We start from the raw sequence: 21,647 nt of genomic DNA, 5'->3' as shown, positions 1-21,647 counted from the left end.
TTGGTTTTTAATTAACTACTAAACAGCTTAGAATATATAAAAGCATTTAAGTGTGATGTTTGTTTACATATTTATTTACTTCAGCCTCCTGCTAAAAGAGAAATTAAACAATTTTTTAAACACAGCTTAACAACCATAACAACAAAAAGGCAAAACTGAGAGTGAAGAGAAAATGGAGATTCAATACTTAAATGAAACCAGGGGGAGGTAAACTCATAAAAATGGATTCCATGAAGTCAGGGCAAGTGTTAAAGGCCGACTAGAAATTCAGCTGTAAGATTCTTGGCAGCTAAAGCAAAAAGAAAAAGATGATGGGGCAGGTGGTAGAGCGTGTGCTTAGTGTGCACAGGGTCCTGGGTTCAAGCCCCAGGGCCTCCACTAACAGATAAATATACCTAATTACCTACCCCCCAAAAGAGCCCCAAAGAAAAGAAAAAGAGAAATTTCTTTCCAAAAAAAATCCTGATATTAAATTTGGATTAAATACTTTAAAAATAAAAGGAAAATAGAAAAGATGAGTGACACTGTGAACAAAAACCCCAGCTGGGCTAACAAGCTAAGTCACAAATCTAAGTGTGATAAGTGTCGGTTTACTGATCTAAGTTTTGCTGGGCTAACTCGTAAATCTGAAGTTCAGTGTCAGTTTACTGGGCTAACAAGCTAACTCGTAAATCCAAGGTCAACAATTGTCAGTAACGTGATCTGTTCCAAATTGATAAGCTTCAGTGTACTGATTCCTTGCTTTTTGTTGTTTGAGCCTTATTGGCTAAAAGCCCCATACTTGTAATTAACCCTATAAAACCTCATGTGCACGTCTTGGATGTGCTCAGGGCTTGGGAACAGAAGCCCCTCTGAGCCCGCTGGCATAATAAATCTCAGTACTCCCACCCTCTGAGTGCTGCTTATTTCTTGGCTGGCCTGTTGTTTCCGTAACAACACAAGCGATAATGCCCGTGAGATAAATCTGCGATGGCTGCTGGCAGGTCCCCATGTCTCATGTGGGAAAATCTGAAACATATTTCTCACCACTCAGAGTCATCCTCAGCCCACCCCACATCTCCCGCTGTTAAATGCAGGAACACACGCAGGGCCCGGCCTTTGCTCTCTCTGTGTCATCACAGTGAGACAGGATGGAAGGGGGCAGAGCAAGCCATTCAAGAAAGACCACAGCAATTAACATCAAAATGGTGAAGAATTCAACCCCCAATAGGTCTTGAGGCTCAGGATGAAGAGATTTAACTTCTAGTAGATCCTGAGCTTCATTATACACCCATTGTAATAGTAACATGGTGAATAACACGGCCCCAGGCACCATGGCAGTCACAAGGCTAGCCACAAAAGGTCAAAGGGTGGAAAATGGCCAACTCCCTGGAATCCCAGCCCCTTGCCCTAAGGCTGGTCCTTCTACTTATTAGCATATGAAACCACGAAGCCCAAGAAAAGGAGCAACACAGAGCCACATCCCAGGAACCCCTCTCTCTACCTCTTCGGAGAAGGCCCACACTATTTCTGTGGAGTGTGTGCCTACTTTTAATCTGAGCATCAAACCCCCGTACTTCGTGACGTTTCTCATGCCTGTCAATGTATCTCTCTGAGTAAATCTACCTTTACTCAACACTGGCTTGTTCTTGAATTCTTTACTGCATGAAGCCAAGGAACAAAATCTGGTGGGGCACATCCCAGGGGCTCAACGGAAGCCTGGGACACAGCCCTTCTCATGCCCCACATATTTTTTCTTGTATCAACAGGACTGGGATGTGAAGTGAGGTCTGAGGCCCCAGCTAAGGGACAGAAGCAGCCTCCAGGTCTCCAATTGGTGGGCAGCCTCTCCCCCATCAGGGGCCATGGGGTCTGCCTGGTTCTCTGTGTTTTTTTGTTGTGCTGACTCCCCAGTCAGAGAGATTTCTCCTTAGGCCTGGCTCCACAAAACCCTTCTCTCCAAAATACAAGCACATCATGTCACAATCCTCTTGTTCAACCATGAATTGTTCAGCCAACTTTTTCCTTCCCCAGTTAAGTACCTAAATGTCCTCCCTGCCATCCCACCACTTCTTTCTTTTTGAGAACTCTGCACTCCCCACACACCATCCTGAACGCAGGTGCCTTGCTGGCTGGGACCGAGATGTTTCAGTCTCAAACATCCTGAGTCCTTTCTCTTTCCACTTTCTAACTTAAAAAGGCCTTCCTGTGTCTCCCACCGCTCTGATTCTGAACGTCAAAAAATGCTCAGGTTACATTCACTCTGTGAATACCTCCCAGGTTTTGGCTAGGTTTCCTTCCCAAGATCTTCATTAAGGAGCTGCATCAAGAAGTTTAAAGGGGCTATTCTTACATTTGAGTGGAGGAGCCTGCAAGAAATTTAAATGGCTTTGAAGGGAGAGTTAACCAGGGACAGAGAGGTCGCAGGTCCTAGTCAACAGTGTCATGAGGCAAAATGTTCTTCAAAGGCTCAGAGTGGCTTCTGAACACGGAGTCGGCAGGGAGGAGGTGACAGGCAGTGAGTGGGGTGAGAGACACAGGGTACGGTCCCCCAGCAGGGGAAGAATTGGTTATTTTCTAGTTTTCCAATTTCTTACTACCTTTTTCTCTTATTGCCACATACCATTTCCTACGAATTAAGCATATCAATGTCAGTCATTTGGGCCACTTGGGAGAAGCTGCACGATGCCATTCACAGGGCTGGGACATGACAGCCACACCAGTCTAGGTTGAAAGACCAGTGGGGGTATTTCCATGGTAATCACGGGCATGCAGCAAACTCCCCAGCTTCAATGACCTCCTCTCAAAGTTGGCGCCAATAAAACTACCAAGCAAAATGCGTGATGATTCTGGCCAACATCTGTTTATTAGTTAAGTGCCTGTGACACCTGCCACTTAATAGGGAATGAGTACGATCAACGAGGCCCTGTCTACCTGGCCACACGCGCCCTGCCTTCCTGCCTTGGTGCAGCAGCACAGCTTGTTTAGCTGAGATGAGCGCCCCCAGAGCAGCCCCGACGGGAAAGCTCCCAGCTCTGCACGGCCAGACGTGTTCCTTTCCTTCTCAGAGCTGATCACAATTTGCTGTCGTCTGTTTTTATGTTTATCCCTTTTGTAACTGCCTCTCCTCCGGAGATTTTGCTCAAGCAGCACAGGACCAGGTGTGTCTTGTGGCCTGCCGGATATTCTGGGCTGGGAAACAGCCAAGCCCACATCTGGCTCTGGTGCTGAACGGAGAGAGCAGAAGGCCCAGGAGCCCATGCTGAACCGAGGCCCCTGCACACAAAATTATGGTCTGACTTTGGGCAAATTACACAGTCTTTTTTACCCTGAGATTCCTCATCTGTCCATAAAAATAACTGCCCATGGCACACAGAGTTACAAGTATTAAAGGAAATCACCAAATTCACAAAGTAGCCAAGGGGCTACCAGTGCATCCTAAACAGACACATGCTGCCTTTAAGGCTCTGACACACACCAAGCGTGGTGGTCGAACAAAGTGTACACTGCTTAGTGCCAGTGTGTTAAGTGCTTCATGTGTGCTATAATAATCTTCAGAACTTACAACAAGCCCAGGAAGTAACGAATATTATCATGCCCATTTCACAGACTCACCATCAGTTTAAGAGAGGTTACATTCAAGTCCAAGGCGCTATGGTGAGTAAATGGCGATTTCTACCTGAATATGGGCCCAGGCCTGGGCTCCATCTCTGTCCCATCCACCTGACCACTGCCTATGAATTCCACCTGTCCAATACCCAAGTTGAAGCCAGCCAGCTCTTAAATGCAATGTGTGTCACCGTTTGTCAATGTTGGTTCATTACCATAAACAGTTCTCAGAAAGCACTTCAGAAAGGAAAGTTGGACTCACATACCTGCCCACAAAGAAGAAGAATTCTGCCTTGCCTTCTCCTGTAACGTGCAGAAACCCTTCCCATTCACCACCGAATCCTTTTGTATGCTTCCTACGTGTTCATGTTTACACATGGCTTATTATAGTAGAAGTTACCTGCAGTAATTCCATCTCGGTTCCATTCCAAGCTTCCAGATTATCCATAATCAGGGTAATACCATAATTTTCTGTGAATGAAAACACTACAAATTGAATGAAAATATTGCAACCATGTCACTAAACAAAGAATGCTGAAAACAAGTCATCAGCGGCTGCCGCCACCCCCCAGTGAAGACAGGCCTGCAGCCACTCACAACGGTGCCCTCTGAGCAGACTCAGAATAAGAAAGGACAGATTACTGGCCCTAGATACCTAGGTGCTTGTCTAAAGTATATATTCAGTCAGCCCAAATGTTGGCTTCCTCCCATATATTGAAAAGCATTAAATTCATGAACTTGAGATACCTGGCTTTCTTTAGATAACAAGCAATGTTTTATTGTTCTGACTACCTGGTCTTTGTTGTAAAGCTCCTATATAATCCTAGCTTCTCCCCTACTCTTGGGAGCAGTCCCTCAGAGTGTTCTGAGAGGCGGTCATCCTGGCTCGAGTCCTTCTGACAAATAAAACATAACTCTTAATATTCAGGCTGCACGTTTATTTCAATCAAGTCCCAGAATAGACACAACTCATCAATTGTGTAATGGGACACACTGGATCAGGAACCAAAAGAGTGTAGTAGTCCCTAAGAACTACGGCTCCCTCTTTCTTCCTGTCATTATACAATCCCACCAGAACTCATTACTTTGCTGTCTGCTCCTCTGGCAACCAAACTCAGAGAAGAGTCAACTCAGCAGAGCGTCCTGCTGGGGAGAACCCCCCGCAGCAGCACTGCAGGCTGCCTGCCCTCCCGCACGCTCTGACGACTGCTAGTGTCCTCCGTGGAAACCAGGCCAACAGAGCTGTTCCCTACAGCTACAAAGTCCCAAATATTAAATAAAACCTTTCATTTTATACTATATGTTACATATATACCCATCTCTGAAAACAGCTTTGCCAGAAGCCCAAATCTTCAACATTAATCTGCAAAGGCAAATCCCAAGGGAAAACAAGTCTTAAGACGATGCTAAGACCTCCAAAGTACTCTCCACGACCATAAACCAAACTGCCTGTAGGTCTGCAGCTGCAGGAGGCTACATGTCTGCTTTTAAAGCAACCCCTTCCTGCCCTCGGGTGCTACAATGCCCTTCTACGCCCTCCCATCTCAGGGTAAGAGCACCCACTGCAGAACCTTGCAGGGCAGCACTGACAGGACTGGACAATGAGGATCAGAGCTAAACTAAGCCTTCGGATGACACGAGTTGTCACTCTGTCACTTTACAGATGAAGATATATATAGAGAGCGGTGGGGTGTTATTGTTCAAAGTCACACAGATAAAAAGTGACAAAGTCTATAACTCTGCTCCTCCCTCTGGTGTGACGCCCCAACTGGGACAACCACAGGGTTCTTTCGTGCCTGCCTGACCAGTTCTTTCCTATCACTCATGACCCACCACAGGGTCTGAAATTAGCCTGCATTTGCAGCATCTTTTCCCTCCAGTTTCTCAGGAACAAGGCTGTTCGGGCCACTTTATGACTTCCAGGTCCCCGAAATCTCCGTGCTCAGGCTGCTCTTGCCTGTGCATCCGGCCCGCTGCTCAGAGGCTCTTCCTCCCCTGCAGGAGGACGTTTCTACTCTTCACAGGGACACCCCCTTAGGGGATCCCTCCTCTCGCCCTCAGCATGGCAGGTGTCCCAGACTGCATCTGCCCAGGTCTGCTAGTCAGACCAGCAGCCTCAGAGCCAGGGATTATGCCCAGGTCACACTGCAAACCTACTGCCCGCCTCACAGACCCCAGCCAGCAGGTCACCTGGAAGTCACAGCAAGTGCCCCACCCAATCCAGAAGCCTCTTCATTTCCCAGCACCACTGATGACTGGTTTCCAAACTTTGGTCAGTTTCGCACAAAACAACACCTTCTACTGTGTAGCGGGTGGTTTTTGCTTCTGCACCCCATTCTTACTGAAAATGTTAAGGGAAACCAAAAAGCCTCTTCTCAACCCTTTTCTGATGATACCCTCCCACCCACAATATACATATGCTCAAGAGATTTGGATCCACGTGATTTTGTTTCCCTTAGGATAAGTGGCTCAAAACACTGCGGGATTATTTTTCCTTTGAGGGTATTAGGACTCAGTTTCTCGGCTTTAATCTGTTTTTGTCTTTGTCTTCTTTGTTCCTAGCAGTTGCCACCTCTTACTCCCGTCAGCAGCCTCCCTCCCAACTTCTAGTCTAGGAAATCAGCTCTGATGAGGGGCACGGGGGCATTCACAGAAGATGCAACAAAGGCAAAGAGAGGCTATATAATTTGCCAAAGATATCACCTTCAACCCCCAACAGAGTGTGTCATGTCCCTGTGTTTAACTCTTATTCTAAGCAAGTTAACTTTTTGTAGATTATGTTTATAAAGATGAGAAATCAAACTACATACAAGGACACACATCAACTCTAAGATATTCATTAACTCCACTATTTTGTTTCTATTTATTTTATTTGTATTAAAAAATTAAGAACCCCTGCAACCAATATAGCAAAATGTTACTGGGTTTTAAATACAGAATATAGAGGTGTTAAGTGTGTCATTACTCATCCTTATATGTATGTTCACAGGATAAAATTATTTGAAAGTCTCTCTCCCCTCTCCCTACTCACTACTGGCTCTCACCTGAGATCCCAGACCACACATCTAACAACCTTTCACTTTACCCACAGCTGAACTCATCAGTTTTCCCCCAGAAATCCCTCTGCAGCTTTCCCTCCTCAGAACACAGCAGGACCATCATTTAACTCATTAATCCACCCAGAAACCTGGGCCTTACTCCATCCTACCTTCACAGACAGCTTTAAATCTTTCTTTTTACCATCTAAACATGCCTTCAATCTGTTCGCTTTTACCCACTATCCTACCGCTCAAGTGGAAGCCACCAACACTGCCCACCTGGACTCACGAGTCTCCCAAGTGGCCCCACAGCCACTCTCCCCTACTTGAGACAAATGGGATTGTGTCACTCCCATGCTTTTTGGGCTCTTTTCAGACCCACTGTTCATAGAAGAAACTCCAATTTCTTCACCTTGTGAAGGTGTTTGCCATGAAACTGTCAGCTCATGGAGGGCAGGGCACGCCCTCTCCCCTCAACCCCACTCTCTGGCAGAGCATCAGCTTGGGAGGACCCACTGAGCTACATCAGCCTGTATCCTAAACCTGGTCTTGGGTTCTTAGCAAACTGCTTCACTTATCCATACATATCCAAGGTAGATAAGAAAGATTTTAGATGTTGAGCTAGACTATTCATTTGGGGATTTTGCACTGGCAACCTGCAAGTATATGTTCTAATGTTTGTGTCTTGTTAAAACCAGACCCAGATTAAAGGAGTATTTGTGGAATGTCTTCGGAGTAAAAGGGTTCTGTACTTTTACAGATTTTATGTTTTATAACATGAATAACCCGGACAGGGTCACAAATGGAACCGCCTCACAAGTGACAGAAGACAGGTGAGACGCATATAGCAACAGGTCACAAAGATGGTAAGAGCAAAGTTGTTTCTCCAAACCCCAAAAAAATTCCTCCAAGAACAGAAAACTCAGAATTTTGAAAGTAAAATACTATCATATAAGGAAAGAAAATAAATAATCCTCTTCATCAGGGTTTCAAGATCTGACTGCAGAGTTATTAGCAGGCTATACTGAATCCTAGCACAGAAAAATCAGATGGACTAGTGGTGAGTAAGTTCCAGGAAAACGGCAGTAATTCCTCCACTTGAAAGAGGACACACACTCACTTGTTCAAGGTGATTGTAAACAACATTCTGCAGAAATTCAGAGTATTCAGGCACCGCTTCTAGATGGTGATGACACGGAAGGATGGCTTGGATGCATGCTTCTAACTGAGTCACCGGCATTCTTACACTGCAGGGGGAAACGGAGGCCCTCAGCCAAGAGCAGAGATGTTCCTGTCATGTATCCCAGGTCGTGCCTCGGGGACTCAGTGTCCTGTAGCAGTCCGGCCCCAGGCGAGGACCAGCAGCGTGGCCCACCCAAGCAGGAAGGGCACTGTGCTTGAGAAAGCCCACACCAGATGGGAGCAAGAGTGGCTGGTGGGGTTTTGTGAACCTATGAATGCTCATAGAAAAACACCTGCATACATTCAAGTGATACAATTAACAGTAGCATTCTTTTTAACAAAATTTCAAATGTCAGTGGTAATTTTACCATTCCTTTTCTCTTGTCCCCTGCACTCTGAGACAGGCTTAGGTTCTCTCACACTTGCAGCTCTGATGCAATAGTTGTGAAGTTATTTTACTTTGCTGCAAGTGTCTTCGCTCCACGTCTCACTGTGACTGTCGTCTCTTAACACAGTCAGATATCTTCCTGGATCTCTCCATGAGTTCCTTGCTCCTGCTTCTCAGATCCTGAGATAAAGAACAGGTGAAGGCACATGACTGGAAAAGTCAATGTGGACTTGAGCAAAGTCCTCAGTGACCCCCTAGGTGAGTGTTGACCACCCCTTAGCTTCGATTCTCAAAGTTCTGCCCAGGGTGACATCCAGACAGGAGGGAGTCCTGGGCCCAATTAAAAGCTGTGTGGCTTGGGTGCGGGGAAAGGTGCAGGAGCTAGTTCCGTAGCCGGGACCCTCCACACCTCTGTTCCTCTCTCTCCCGAGGCCCCGCTGCCAAGCCCCCACGTTCCCTGATATTCTGTCCTTCTCTTCTACTCTACTTCAAGCCCTTTTCCTCTTCCTTTATTCCCTGATTATCTGCAGCTGGAGAGATTTTTCCATCACAAAATCTGAAAAAATTTCCTGCAGCTGAAAAAGAGGTCTCCAGAGGTCAATGCCTATATGGTGGTTCCTGAAGAGAGCCCCTGGTTAGGGGGACCCTCACCAACACTCACGGGACATCAGGTATGTTACAGGGTCGACCACCCCCAACAAGAGTTTGCTGTGACCCCAAGGCACGCACAGCATCCCTGCTCACTAAAGTGTAGTTGTAATCCATTATTAAGAAGCAAAAATAAAAAAAAATTCTCATGTTTCTTACTAAAATTATTTATGAGTTAGAAAAAGAAATTGTAAAAGAAAAGAACAAATTTGACTCCATGTTAGATGTGTTCGTTTGGCTTTAAACCTGTACCTTGTTTTCTAGGCTCCGACTTGCTATCTCTGCACCTTTTGTAAAAAAAAGTTGCCTTTAGCCTGAAATATCCAGGACAGCCTATTCTCCGGGCTCTGATCTTTAAGGATATTAGCTCTTCTACACTTATGTACAGATGGCAAGTTGCAAAATAGATAATAACCTTTCTTTTATTTGGAGGTTTTACGGGGGCACCTTAATTTGACCCACCATGGACAGCTGCAGGAACAAAGGATTCCAAGGACAAACAATTCGTACAGCGAGAAGTTTGCAACAACCAACCACATCCCCGCCGCTTTTTAATATAAAAGGAGACTGAATTCTGCTTTGGGGAAGAGAGTTCTACTGGATATCAATATGCCATTTTCTGGGTCTGCCAGATTTTCAAATGAAGTCACTATTCCTTACTCCAACATCTCATCTCCACATTTACTGGCCTGTCATGCAGCAAGCAGAACGAGTTTGGACTTGGTAACAAAATGACTGCATTAGAGGTAGTATGTCTCCACTGTTTCCTCATTTCCAGTATGTCACAACCTATCAATTTTATATGCTGTTTAACAACATGACAAAGACCTATTATACGGAATTGATTCCACAGAAATAAAATTATTTCTACTCCCTCAAGACTTTTTTCTTTTCTATTTTATTTTGTTTTGCTTATTGAAAAGAAAATAAAAGTCAAATCATTTTATTTCATGTATTTTTATAGCTACATAATGTAAATACTACAAAAATATTTAAATTGCAATAAAAATTGTTAATATATTTGTATAAAGATATATAAACAATCAATGCAGATTAGGAAAGGAGTAGATATTTACTAAACATCTACTGCACATCCAGTCTTTTACAAGCATATCCTGGAATATAAGCTCTATTATCCAGGGGTCCCCCACCCCCATTCTCACTGCCGATTCCCTTAGTAATCAACTACCAAGGCACCAGCATAGAATCATGCGATCGCTATTTTAGGTATAAATGAATGAATTAGCTCATTCAATTCTAAAACAGAAACCTTAAAATAAATACTGAACTTATTTACAGATAAACAAATTTGGACACAAAAAAGTACAGTTTCTCCCCCAAGACACAAAGAGAATAATTGGTAAAGGCAAGATTTGAACTAATCTGCCTGATTATAAAGCTAAGGTGGAAATCCCCTTCGACTGTGTAGGTCCAGCAGCACAGCCCATCACCCTATCTTTGTTCAGATCTGGCTTTAGACAGCCTGAGACAGCACCCCATTCCTATGGAACTCGAGGGGAAACGATAACAATAAGGATTTTATATTCAGTAGTTTCTTAGGTCTCAATTATATAAAGTGTCAGCAGGTCAGCAGAAAACTCTGGGAAATATGAGTGGGTCCAGAGCTTTTCGCTGATAAGAAACTCAATCTATCAGGACAGAGTGACCTTCCCATGAGTGGCCTCATGAACATAAACTAAAGGCAGCTGAAATGAAAACTAGCAAGAACATGGAAGTGAAGCAGGAAGGATCCCTACTATCCCCTGCCCAGTTGCCTCTTCACCCGTGTGGACAAGATGGCAGAAGACCCAGGTTCTTGTCTAAGTTACAACATCATGGATTCTCACCCATAAAATGTTGTGACTCTATGCTGTCTTAAGTCCTTTACAACTAAAATATGATGACACCAATATCTCAGCAGAATGTCTATGTCTCCACTTTCTCTCTTCTATTAGGAGACTATATCTATGGCCACAAACAGAAATTCAATTAAAAACACCATGCACGAAGCCTGGTGAAAGTCTATGTAAGAGACATTGCTCTCACTCTCTGTGAATGAAAACTCAGAAAAAGTGGACCTTCTCCCTCTGTAAGTGGGAGGTAGACTGATTTTGTGTGTGTGTGTGTTTGCACGCACATGTGTGTGTGTAAATCATATAAAATATATTCTGGGATTTGCACAGTTTTTTTTATGATACTATCATTTCATGAGGATGAGCCAACCTTTAAAGTAATTTGAATCTATTTCTCTGAGAGGCTCTTTTGGTGGAGGATGGGAAAGGGGAAAGGAAAGGAGGAAAGAAGTAAATGAAGCAAAGCTGTAAGAATACTGCTAGGGAAAGGCAAGACATTAATTTTGTTCCTACTTGCATCACACACAAATTAGGGACTGGCTTTCCCCCATGTCTTGTCAAGCACTGAGCTGCAGAAGAACAGGCGACAGCCCATTTCTCACTGAGCTTGTGACTGTATGTGACATCTTATAGACACAAATTATTTAACCTGATCAAACACTCTAGCAGCAGGATGTAATTCTCCTAATTTGAGAGACAAGAAAACAGGAAGTGAAAGACGGTATATAGCTTGACAAAAGTCAGAGGACAAGTAAACTAAAGAGGATGAATTCAAACTCAGATCTGAATGCAGAGTCTGATATTCCCACTCCCAGGGCTGGAAAATCCTTAACACAAGGTTCCCCAGCTCCTCTGCATTGTTCCTGGCACCAAGCATTTCCCATGGCGATGGTCTCCAATTCTCAGACACAGTGCTCTGTGCAGCCAATAACCTCCATTCGACCTTGATCATCTACCTGCCACGCCTACCAGGCTTCACCATACAGGCAGGAAAGCTGGATTTCAAGTGCATACAAAGCCACCCTGGTTTAAGCTGGACTGTTTATCAGCTTTTCCAGCATAAAGGCAGCCATGAAAGTGCTCACAGTTTGTACATGAGCCACACTACCTCTCTCCATCTGTCTCCCCACCTATACTACTTAGCTATGACCATTTTGAGAATCTTGGAAACAAATTTTTAAAAACAGAAAAGAAAGGATTGTGTATCAAGTACTTAATACTTACAATTTTAAATGAGAAGTTACAAAGTGAGTATTTACAAACCGAATCTGCCTTCCTAGGTGTCAGTTTTAACAGTTAAAAAATATAATAGCAAAAATTTCTCACTTAAAAAATTAACAAAAACATCAACAATAATCTGGAATAAACTCAAAAACAATGCCCATGTTGTACATGGAGAAAGTACAGGACTGTACTGAGGGGTAAAGTAAAAGTGTGAAAGTAGAGACATCAACCTTTTGTATGGAGGAAAGCAGTTTTAAAGATGTACGTTCTCCTAAAAATAATTCAAAATTACTAAAAAATCCCATGACAACACTTATCTGTTTTTTTTTAACTTGAAAAAATTATATTAGAATTCTTCAGGAATAATAAAGTCATAATACAAGCCAAGAAATTTAGGGATCGAAAAAAGAATCAAAAAATTCGCACTGTAATATATTAAATAAATTTTTACAATATGTAAGATATAGTGCTAGAGTAAGAAAGTAAGATTGACAGAAATAAATCATGAGCTCAAAAAGAGACTCTAGTATACATAAGTATATTTTACAGGTGGGATTTCAAATTAAAAAGCAAAGTATGAATTTAATAATTGTCTTGTTACAATCAGAGAATACCTGGAAAAAACAAATTCTATTCCCGTCAAAATGACCACAAGAAAAATTACAGAAAATGATGTAAATATTAGAAAGTACTAATAAGAGCAAATACAACTCTTTGCTCATATCAATTCAGCTTCTCCTCACTGTAACAAGTACCATTATCATCTCCATCTTAGAGATTAAAAAAACCTACAGAAGAAATTTATACCATTATAAGAAAGCATTTCTAAGAATAAAACCCAAAAAGAAGACATTTACTATCTTAAGATTATTTTGGGCCACAACAATAATGAACCTACTGAACAAAATGAAAGGCAAGAAATGACAAGTAAAAGCTCTCTGATACATGTTGATGAAGACAAGGGGTTAATGTTCATAATACACATTGAGCTGTCACAAAGCAGCAAGAAGCTCCCCCACTTAAATGTTTGCAAAGGACAAAAGGGATCATTCACTTTTTAAAAGTCAGATGGCTAATGAGTGAAAAATGCTCAAAACCTCACTGGTCATCAAGTGCAAACTAAAATAATGAAAATCATTTTGCTCGTCATATTGGCAAATATGTTTAAAAGATATTATAGCTAGTGTCCATCTTTGAGACAACAAACTGTGAGCGATCTTTTGGAGGATGACATGTCAATGGATATGTAAACTCTGAAAAACGTGTGTGCACACAGGCTGAACTCCACTTTTAGGAATCGTTACATTTAGAAAAAATCAGTTCAAAAAGATGTACTCATCAGAACATTTGCACAGCACTGTTTACAATGGTGGGAAGAAATGCTGAAGTGAAATCATATCCAGCGATAGAGAATTGGTTACATAAGTTATTCTACATCTTTTCATGCCCCACAGTAGAAGGAATTTCAAGATTCACTTGAAAGCATCCTGTGATGTATGAAGTTGTCACATCCAAGGACTAAATTTCCAGAAACCTTAGCTAAAGGAATATTCATACAAGATCACAGGAATGTTTGTACAAGAAGGATGCCAGTCAAACACCCTTTCTGACAGTGGAAAATGGAGAAAACTTAAGTGTTCACCATCAAGACAATGATGCGGTAAATCACGGAGAGCTGTGGGCACTAAAGTTGTAGCGTTTCGGCGTGGTCCAAGGCCTTGTCCACAGTACTCTCCCACGAAAGGTGTCGTTACACAAGAGACCAAACCTGCACATCAGGAGACCCCTTTACTCTATCTGAAAGGACCGGGTGAGTCTGGAGTGGGAGGAGGTCTATGATATATACGTTAGTGAATAAACCGAGCTACAGAAAACATATAGTATGGCCTTATTTTTCAATAAAGCATATATACACACACATAGACATAGATTTCTCATATACGTGTATGTATGTGTGTATATATATATGACAAAGGCATAAAGGTCATGAAATATATACTCCACATTGTCAGCAGCTTTTACTCTCAGGAAAAAAGGGGAAGGGAAGTAGGGGACTTTCGGTACCACCACGGTTCTCTTTTCAGAATTTCAATTAAGTATACTTGGAATTTAAAAGTTTACTTAAGTACAAAGTAAAATGGACGATGCCTCCACAAAACAGAATGCTATACTGGTCATTAAAAATCATGTCAGGGGAGATAGAATATTGTAGAAAAATGTGTAATAACCCGAATGGAAAATGGAGGTCTCCACACAGTAAACAGGCACACAGTGCTCGCTGGTTTTTATGACAGAGCTGATACACACTGATGAAAAGAACAGAAAATAGATGTTAAAGTGTTAATTATTATCTTTGAGTACTGGGACCAGGATAGACCCTTTTAACTCTTTTTTCAGACTTTTATATTAAATACACATTATTTTTCGTCTGAAAAATGCATTTTTAGATGTCTAGTACCACACATTGGAAAAAATACATGAGTAGTTACAGAAACAAATAACTAGGAGACACCGCAGCACCGTCACACAGTGTAGAAAGGGCGATCCTGAATTACACCACGCAGTTACATAAGGACCCACAAAGTGAGAGCACCCGCTGTAACAGGACGCGGCTCCCTTCCATTTGTCAGTTGTGTCTTCAGGGTTGAGGCATTTCTGAGCACGGCCAGTGTCAGTGCTGGTGTCTGGATGGATGCCACTGGAGGTGAGGGCACCTGCAAGCCGAGAGGAAGAACAGAAGTAATCCTCTGCTTTTTCTGTCTTGTTTCTTTGTTACTTTTAAAGAGAGGCGTAAATAAGATAAACTGAATCTTCCTTACTGAAATTTCAGTAATGAAGCCATTTTTAAAGTGTTCACAACTTATATTCTGCCTATAACTGTCTTTTCAAAAAAGCCTCATATTTATTAAATGTTAATTAACTCAGTTAATTAACTACCTGTTGAAACCTTTTAAAAAACATGAAATGCACTACGTGAAAGCACCACACATGCAGTGACTAGCACAGCTGTCTTTACGGCAGTGCAGTCAGCCCCCACCATCCCGAGACCCTGAACTCCTGATGCTGGGAAGAGAGCACGCTGCTTCCTCAGATGGAGAGAAACGGTAAAAGCATTTTCTGAAATCTACAGCACTGACAAAACATAACTGCTTAATCCCAGGCTCCTTTGAGGCTGTCATTTTCCGTTTCTGGCCAACACCCGTCAATGAGCAGAACCACCCCATTCCCGAGTCATGGGACTCACGTGGGCAGCAGTTTTGGAGAAATTTCCAGTTATAGAATGTTAACCAACTATACATAAAACTCTGAAAAAGAAAAGATGCAATACTCAGATTTTGGAAGACACTCAAAATATTCTCCTAAGTCTTAGTATTTGGAAAGGCTGGGCTTCTCCTAAGCCACTTATTTATTTCACAGCCAGTGAGCATCTCCCACAAACCCTGCTTCCCTGTGTGTGCTGGGAGCCTCAGGCACATTGATGCTGTCTATCTTATAAGTCACAAGGCAGAGGCGTGTGTCTCACGCCTGCAACTCTCACACAGGCTCAACTCCGAGCCTCAATTTGTGAACTTGGCCCCATTTTCTCACCTGTTTATTTGGTATCTGTTCTTCTGTAAGCTGCCTGAAGTGCTTCTTGGAACAAGTCAGAAGAATGAGTGGGTAGAGAAATGGACAGATGGACAGGTGAGAGATGGGCAGACAAACAGGGAGACTCCAAGAGAAGGGGAGCAAACAAAATTTCCTATGCAAAACCCTCTTCTAGTCAAGGAAGAAAACCATCACGAAGAAGTGTGAAGAGGCAGGTGGCTTAGGACTGTTTCCTGGATTCCATCAAAAGTCACACCACGTGATGAGAGGGTAGAAGTATAAATAATAAAAGAAAAAAAGCATGCATGTTTGAAAAATATATCTACATTATGTACTTTCTAAAGAATAGATTTATATCAGCAAGGCTCAATAACACAATCTTTGGGTATTTACAGAAGTGAGAATCCCATCTCCAATCCACAAGACATCCCTTCGGAGCACTGAGGGTCTACACGGTGCGATCATAAAGCCGTAACCGCAAAAGCTGTGCTATCCTGCACTTACGAGGAACGAGCAGCTGTGCTTGGCCTGCCCACGTGCGTCGTTTACAACCCACAGCACCTCTACGGGGGAGGGATGACTAGCGAGCCCTGTCTCTGCAGGAAAGAAAAAAGTCCGGGAGAGGCTAAGCCGACCTACAAGTTCTCCATTTCACAGGACTTGTCACTCCAGAGCAGGACTCGAACTCGGCCCACGTTTGTAACCACAGTACTACCGTAATTTATGTGCTTTTTGTGTGTATAATACATTTGTTTCTGGCATGAAAGTGTATTTAATAAATGATCGGTTGTCTTGTATATTTCATTAGCTCACAATCTTTATATTTTTGAATTGTACTCTTCCCCTGGAGAAATGAACGGAAAGAGCAGTGGTCAGAATGAGGTGGGGCTTCATTCTTTATCTGTTACCTCATCTTATCCAAGTCCCCAAGCAGGGAGAAGGAGCAAATGTTCTCTTCATCTTTTAAAGAGAGGGCTCCAGTGATGGTGATTTACTCAACTCCAAAACTAAGTCTGGGGGAAGGGCACATGCAGCAACGAGAGCAGTATCACCTGTAGGAAGGCAAAAAGAGCTCAGGGGATGGCTCAATGGGTCAGCCTGATTTAATTTCAATTGATAATTCAATAACACACTCTAAAAATACTAGCATGCAATGGATTTGCTCTTTCTTGACATCTAGCAAGTTTCCACAGCCGACATGTAACATTATCATGAACTAGTGAAAAGAAGAGTCCACAGACAAGGAAAATCAATGCCACAGGCAGGCTGAAACCCAGGCTGGAGGAAAGGAAGAGAAAGGGCATATTTAAGAAGAGGGGAAAGTCTGGGAAAAAGACATCATCACAAGGACTCTCAAGCATCATCCAGCAATCATATAATCATTATTTCAAGAGAGAGTTACTTAGGTCCTATTTTGTGCGAGATTTTACAAAGGGCAAAGAGAGACCACAGCGTCCATGGTGGCAGCAAGTTGCGGGGCTATAATACAATTCTAATCTTGGTACCTTGCACAATTGTCCTCAGTATAAAGGCAAAAATTAAAGTAAAATAATACTATGTAAACCATACACATTGCTGAAATAAATTAAAGAAGACCTAAATACCTGGAAAGACAAATCACGCAAATTCCTGGATCACATGACAATATTCTTGGGATGGCAGTGCTCCCCAGAGTGAAGCACACATACAACGTGGTCTCGATCACAATCCCAGCGGGCTCCTCTGCAGTAACTGACTAGCTTCTGCTACAATTCATATGGGAATTCGAGGGTCTCAGTAACCAAAACGTACCTGAAAGAGTAGAACAAAGTGAGAGGACTTGTAATTCTCAATTTCAAACATTACAACTGTATCTACAAGTGAGATTAGAGGCAATTTTTAAGGTATTATTGTGTTTATCCTTATTTTCTAAATTCTGTACAACGAATATACCTGTTAGAATAAGAAAAATAAAAACTAAAGTATCTTTTAAAACATGCACACCGATTCATTCATTGGGGAAAATTATTTTAACTATAAAGAGGTAAACAAATATCTAGTGAAAAAGGACTACTTAAAAACAAGTGTGCATTTACAATTTTCATAAATTGAAAACTGAAAAGCACAAACACATCAAATTTCTAGGGAGACTGGTGAAACATATTAATAATTATTTTCAAAAATTCTAATTGCACAATGAAAACACAAGAAAGAGAAAATCGTGATTGACAGGAAACTGCGAACACGTGGAGAGCAAAGGCCTTGAAATCACTGTTCCTTTAACTCTGCTACTAGCTCAATAGGAGAGGAAATTCCTCACTGAGGGGACAGTGGAATCCCATGCATAAGATAGGATACACAGTATACAAACTGCAGTAGTATCGGGAGTGAATATGTTAGAAGAATTCTGAAGTTACAACATTGCTGAAAAACTATAAAAACACTGACAGACAGATTAAAACACACAGTCATACATATTATATAGAAACATGAACTCTGCTCCCATGTTGCATAGAAATACAAACATATTTGTTCATTTATGGGCACTGATTACTTTATCCCAGGTAGAATATTTCAACTAAAACAAATAATCAATATTACACTCCTATTGTCAAATGTACTTGATAACTTACTCTGCTATGTAACCATATGTGTCTAAGATAGATCTAAAATTAGTGAAAAAGAGCTTTGTATGGTTCCTTGAATTCTTCTCAAAATTCCAAGCTTAAATTTAAAATAGATCTGAGCAGTATTTCTATATTATCTTTTCCCTTGTGAAATGAACAACACAGTCTGTTGTCAAAATTCTGTCCTTACAATGATTCACGAGCACCATATCCTCACAAGCTGCTGGACAGCAAGTCACTATCCAGACACTGTGACCAAATAAATGAAACAGAAGGAAGACAGTGATCCTATTCTGGAGGGCTTATAGTCTGTGTCAACACTGGGGTTTTTACTTGATTGGTTTGATTGGGTAGCAAAATAAAATCAATCAAGTACTTTCTTTGAGCATTCTATAAGTCATGACTGTTGTTAGTGTCATTAGCAGGAAAGACTTAAGCATGACTTGGTTAGGTCAACTAGCAACAATCATCACTGGAGAGTGAGTAATAAAGAAGTTAACTGATAGCAATGCTTCTGCCTACATGAGACCTAAAATAAATCTACACTGATATCCGAAAGGAAAATAAGGAGATGAGGTCCCCAATGAGAAAACAAACTAACAAGAAATCAAAAAATGAAAGTCATTTTCATTAATGATTCCAGGCAGTAGTGGAGCATGGTGGTGAAGATCACAAATGCTGGGGACAAACATGAGGGTCTGAAATCCCACAGCACTAGGTAGATGTGACACTGATATTTCAGTGAAATTTTCTGCATCTCAGTCTCCTATCCATAGACTGGGGACAACAACTGCACCCATCTCCTATAACGGTCCTAAGAATTAAGTTATTTTATATATAAAAGCTTAAATAAAATACCTCAGAGTTTAAATAATACCCCAAAAGCACAAGAAACAAAGAAAACAGAGACAAATTGCAGTTCATCAAAATTTAAAACTTTGCTTCAAAGGGCACCATCCAGAAAGTGAAACAACAACACAGAGGAGAAAATTTTTTCAAATCACTTATCTGGTAAGGAATTTGTATCTCAAAATGAAGAAAAAAAACCCCTACAACTCAACAATAAAAAGGCAACTCAATTAAAAGGTTAATAAAGTATCTGAAAAGGTATTTTTCAAGGAAAATATACAAATGTCCATAAAGCACAATGTAATGATGTTCAATAGCATTAGCTGTAAGGGAAATCAAGTCAAAACCACTAGGAGAAACCGCTTCACACTCACTACAATAGGGTATAATAAAAAAAAAGCGTAACAAGCACTAAAGAGGACACAGAGGAAGCGGAGCACACAGCCCTTGCTGGTGAGGATGTAACACAGCGTGGCCACTTTGGAAAACAGCCTGGCAGGGCCTCAGAGAGTTGAACATTTCGTTTCTGACTTACCCAGCAATTCTGCTCTCTGGGCACACACGTAAGAGAACTGAAAACAAATATCCACATAAATAATACCACATGAGTGTTCACGGCGACATTACTCATCACAGCCAAAAACAGAAACAACCCAAATGCGTATCACCTGATGAATGGGTAAACAGTGGGGCCCAGCCATAGAGTGGAATGTTATTCAGCAATAGCATAGCATAGAATAGTGACTAAGGCCACAACATGAGCAAATATTGAAAACGTTACTCAGTGTGAAAGAAGTCAGTCACAATAGACGTTTCCACTTATATGAAGTGACTCGATTTACATGAAATGTCCAGCACAGGCAAATCCACAGAGAGAAAAGTGGCTCCTTGGGGCTGGGGGAGGATGGGGAAGATGGGAATGTCTGTTTATGCGTACAGGGCTTCCTGTTGGGGGGATGAAAATATTCTAAGATTGAATGGGATGCACAATTCTGGGCATAGAGTAAAAACCGATGTACATTTTAATGGGTGAATTGTATTAAAACTCTTAAGAACAAAAGGACCTTGGGCCAGTATCTTCCATAGTAAATGCAAATTGCTAACTTTTATTAGAGGAAAAAGAAACTGCTCTCAGCATGAAAGCAGGAGATCAGCAAATGTGAGTTAACCGAAATTGGACAAGAGCATTTCACTTGAAACAGTTGCTGAGTGTACACGAAATATTCAGAAATAGGAAAATCACCTTGACATCACGAGGAAGCATTCTGTTTCAAATACAGATCAAGGATTCGGCAAGCCCAGCTGCCAGAAATGACCAGAGAAGAAACCTGGTTTATAAAACTAGCACCAGAGACAACAAGGAATGGTGATGAGGAAAGCAGGTGGCAAATATCTGGAACAGTTCACTACAAATAATTTCTCCACCAAAAATTGAAAAATAAAATGAAAGTGATGAAATGCTCTGTTGACATCTCGAGAATGGGCTTCCTTCGGTGCTCGACTGTTCTGTAACCCCGATTGAGAGACTAAGGAGAATCAGCATGGCTCCTGGGGGTCCCCAAAGGACTGCCCACCAGCACGCTGACCACCATCACATCTGCCAGGTTTGAATTGCAGAGAAGAGACCAAGTTCTGAAAGGCACAGGAAATATTGACAAGGGAAGAAAATGCTGAGGTCAGTCCTGGGACAGAGGCCCTCTGAGCAGAGGCCAGAAGGCTGCAGGTGAACTGCAGTAGACCTGGGGCAGGTAGGGATCACGGGGGAGCATATCTCAATTCTCTTCTGTCTCTGCCTCCGGTAGGAGAGATAAAGCCTGCATCCTTCTCACCTGGAACTGTGGGTTCTGGCTGGAAGAAGTCTTACTGACAAGGAATGATTATTCAAGACTCTGTGGAAAAAGTCAAGAAATCGAGAGGGATTAGGGAGCCATCTCCATGAGCCTCTCAAATGCTCCCATATTTATAGGGTATAATCAAAGGAAAACTTCGTTAACAGTTGTGAGATAGTAAGGAGGAAATTCGGGAAAGACAGGATGAGGCAGAGATTGTAGAATACACAATGAGTACAAAGGATTAGTGTATCTTTAGGGAAGTCATGGGGTGAGGGGAACAAGATACATTTTTAGATATGTTCATTAAAAAGCAGACCACCAGACCAGCCAGGTCCTTGTTTTGGGGATAATACATTATCTAACAACACACAAGCCCAGCGTTTATAGCTGAGGGTCTCGGTCCTTGCTTTACAACCAGCAGAGTGCTATCTAAAACCTCAACTACACAAGCAAAGCATTGTCTCTGCTTTTTAAGGCAAGGAGTCTGGAGTGAGGATGCACAGGAACTTGCTTGTAAAGCAGTATCAAAGCATATTTTTTCTTCTTAAAATTCAGAGGCGACTGGGGTGTGTTACAATTTGTTAACCCAATCATCTGCTTCCACATGGAACCATTATGGAGGACACCCTAGGATGAAAATCCTGGATGTGGGTCTTTTCCTGCCATCTTCAGCCACTCTAGCAGGGTCTAGGCACATCCGTGAATAACGATCCTACAGTACCACTCACTCTCTTAACTCCTGGTGATTGAAACTTAATTTTAGCTCTACACAACTTAACGTAGAAAAGTTTCAGAAATAAAAGATATAATATTCCATTTATATCTCATCATATTACTGATTTTCTGATTGC

The 21,647-nt window shown here is 42.0% G+C and overlaps 1 protein-coding gene across 9 annotated transcripts in view; it reads right to left on the bottom strand.

Moving 5' to 3' along the window:
* Positions 1-21,647, bottom strand: part of LOC140694977 (trafficking protein particle complex subunit 9-like) — a 78,118-nt gene that overhangs the window by 9,712 nt on the left and 46,759 nt on the right. For 3 of the 9 annotated variants that reach the window (XR_012070625.1, XR_012070634.1, XR_012070630.1), the window contains exon 3: positions 16,439-16,561. Coding sequence is in view for 1 of the 9 variants with exons in the window: in XM_072957973.1 (XP_072814074.1) it covers positions 14,502-14,635 (134 nt within the window). In the remaining 8 variants the exon portion in view is untranslated. Of the gene's footprint in view, positions 1-3,988; positions 4,075-7,746; positions 7,874-8,176; positions 8,377-14,501; positions 14,636-15,165; positions 15,442-16,425; positions 16,562-21,647 lie in introns of those variants that run through there. The other 6 variants (XR_012070628.1, XR_012070627.1, XR_012070629.1 and 3 more) reach the window with 6 other exon arrangements.

Source organism: Vicugna pacos, unplaced genomic scaffold (genome assembly GCF_048564905.1).
Source record: "Vicugna pacos unplaced genomic scaffold, VicPac4 scaffold_115, whole genome shotgun sequence".
NCBI lineage: Eukaryota > Metazoa > Chordata > Mammalia > Artiodactyla > Camelidae > Vicugna > Vicugna pacos.
The sequence above is the reverse complement of the archived record's forward strand: the minus strand, read 5'-3'. Positions and strand labels throughout refer to the sequence as shown.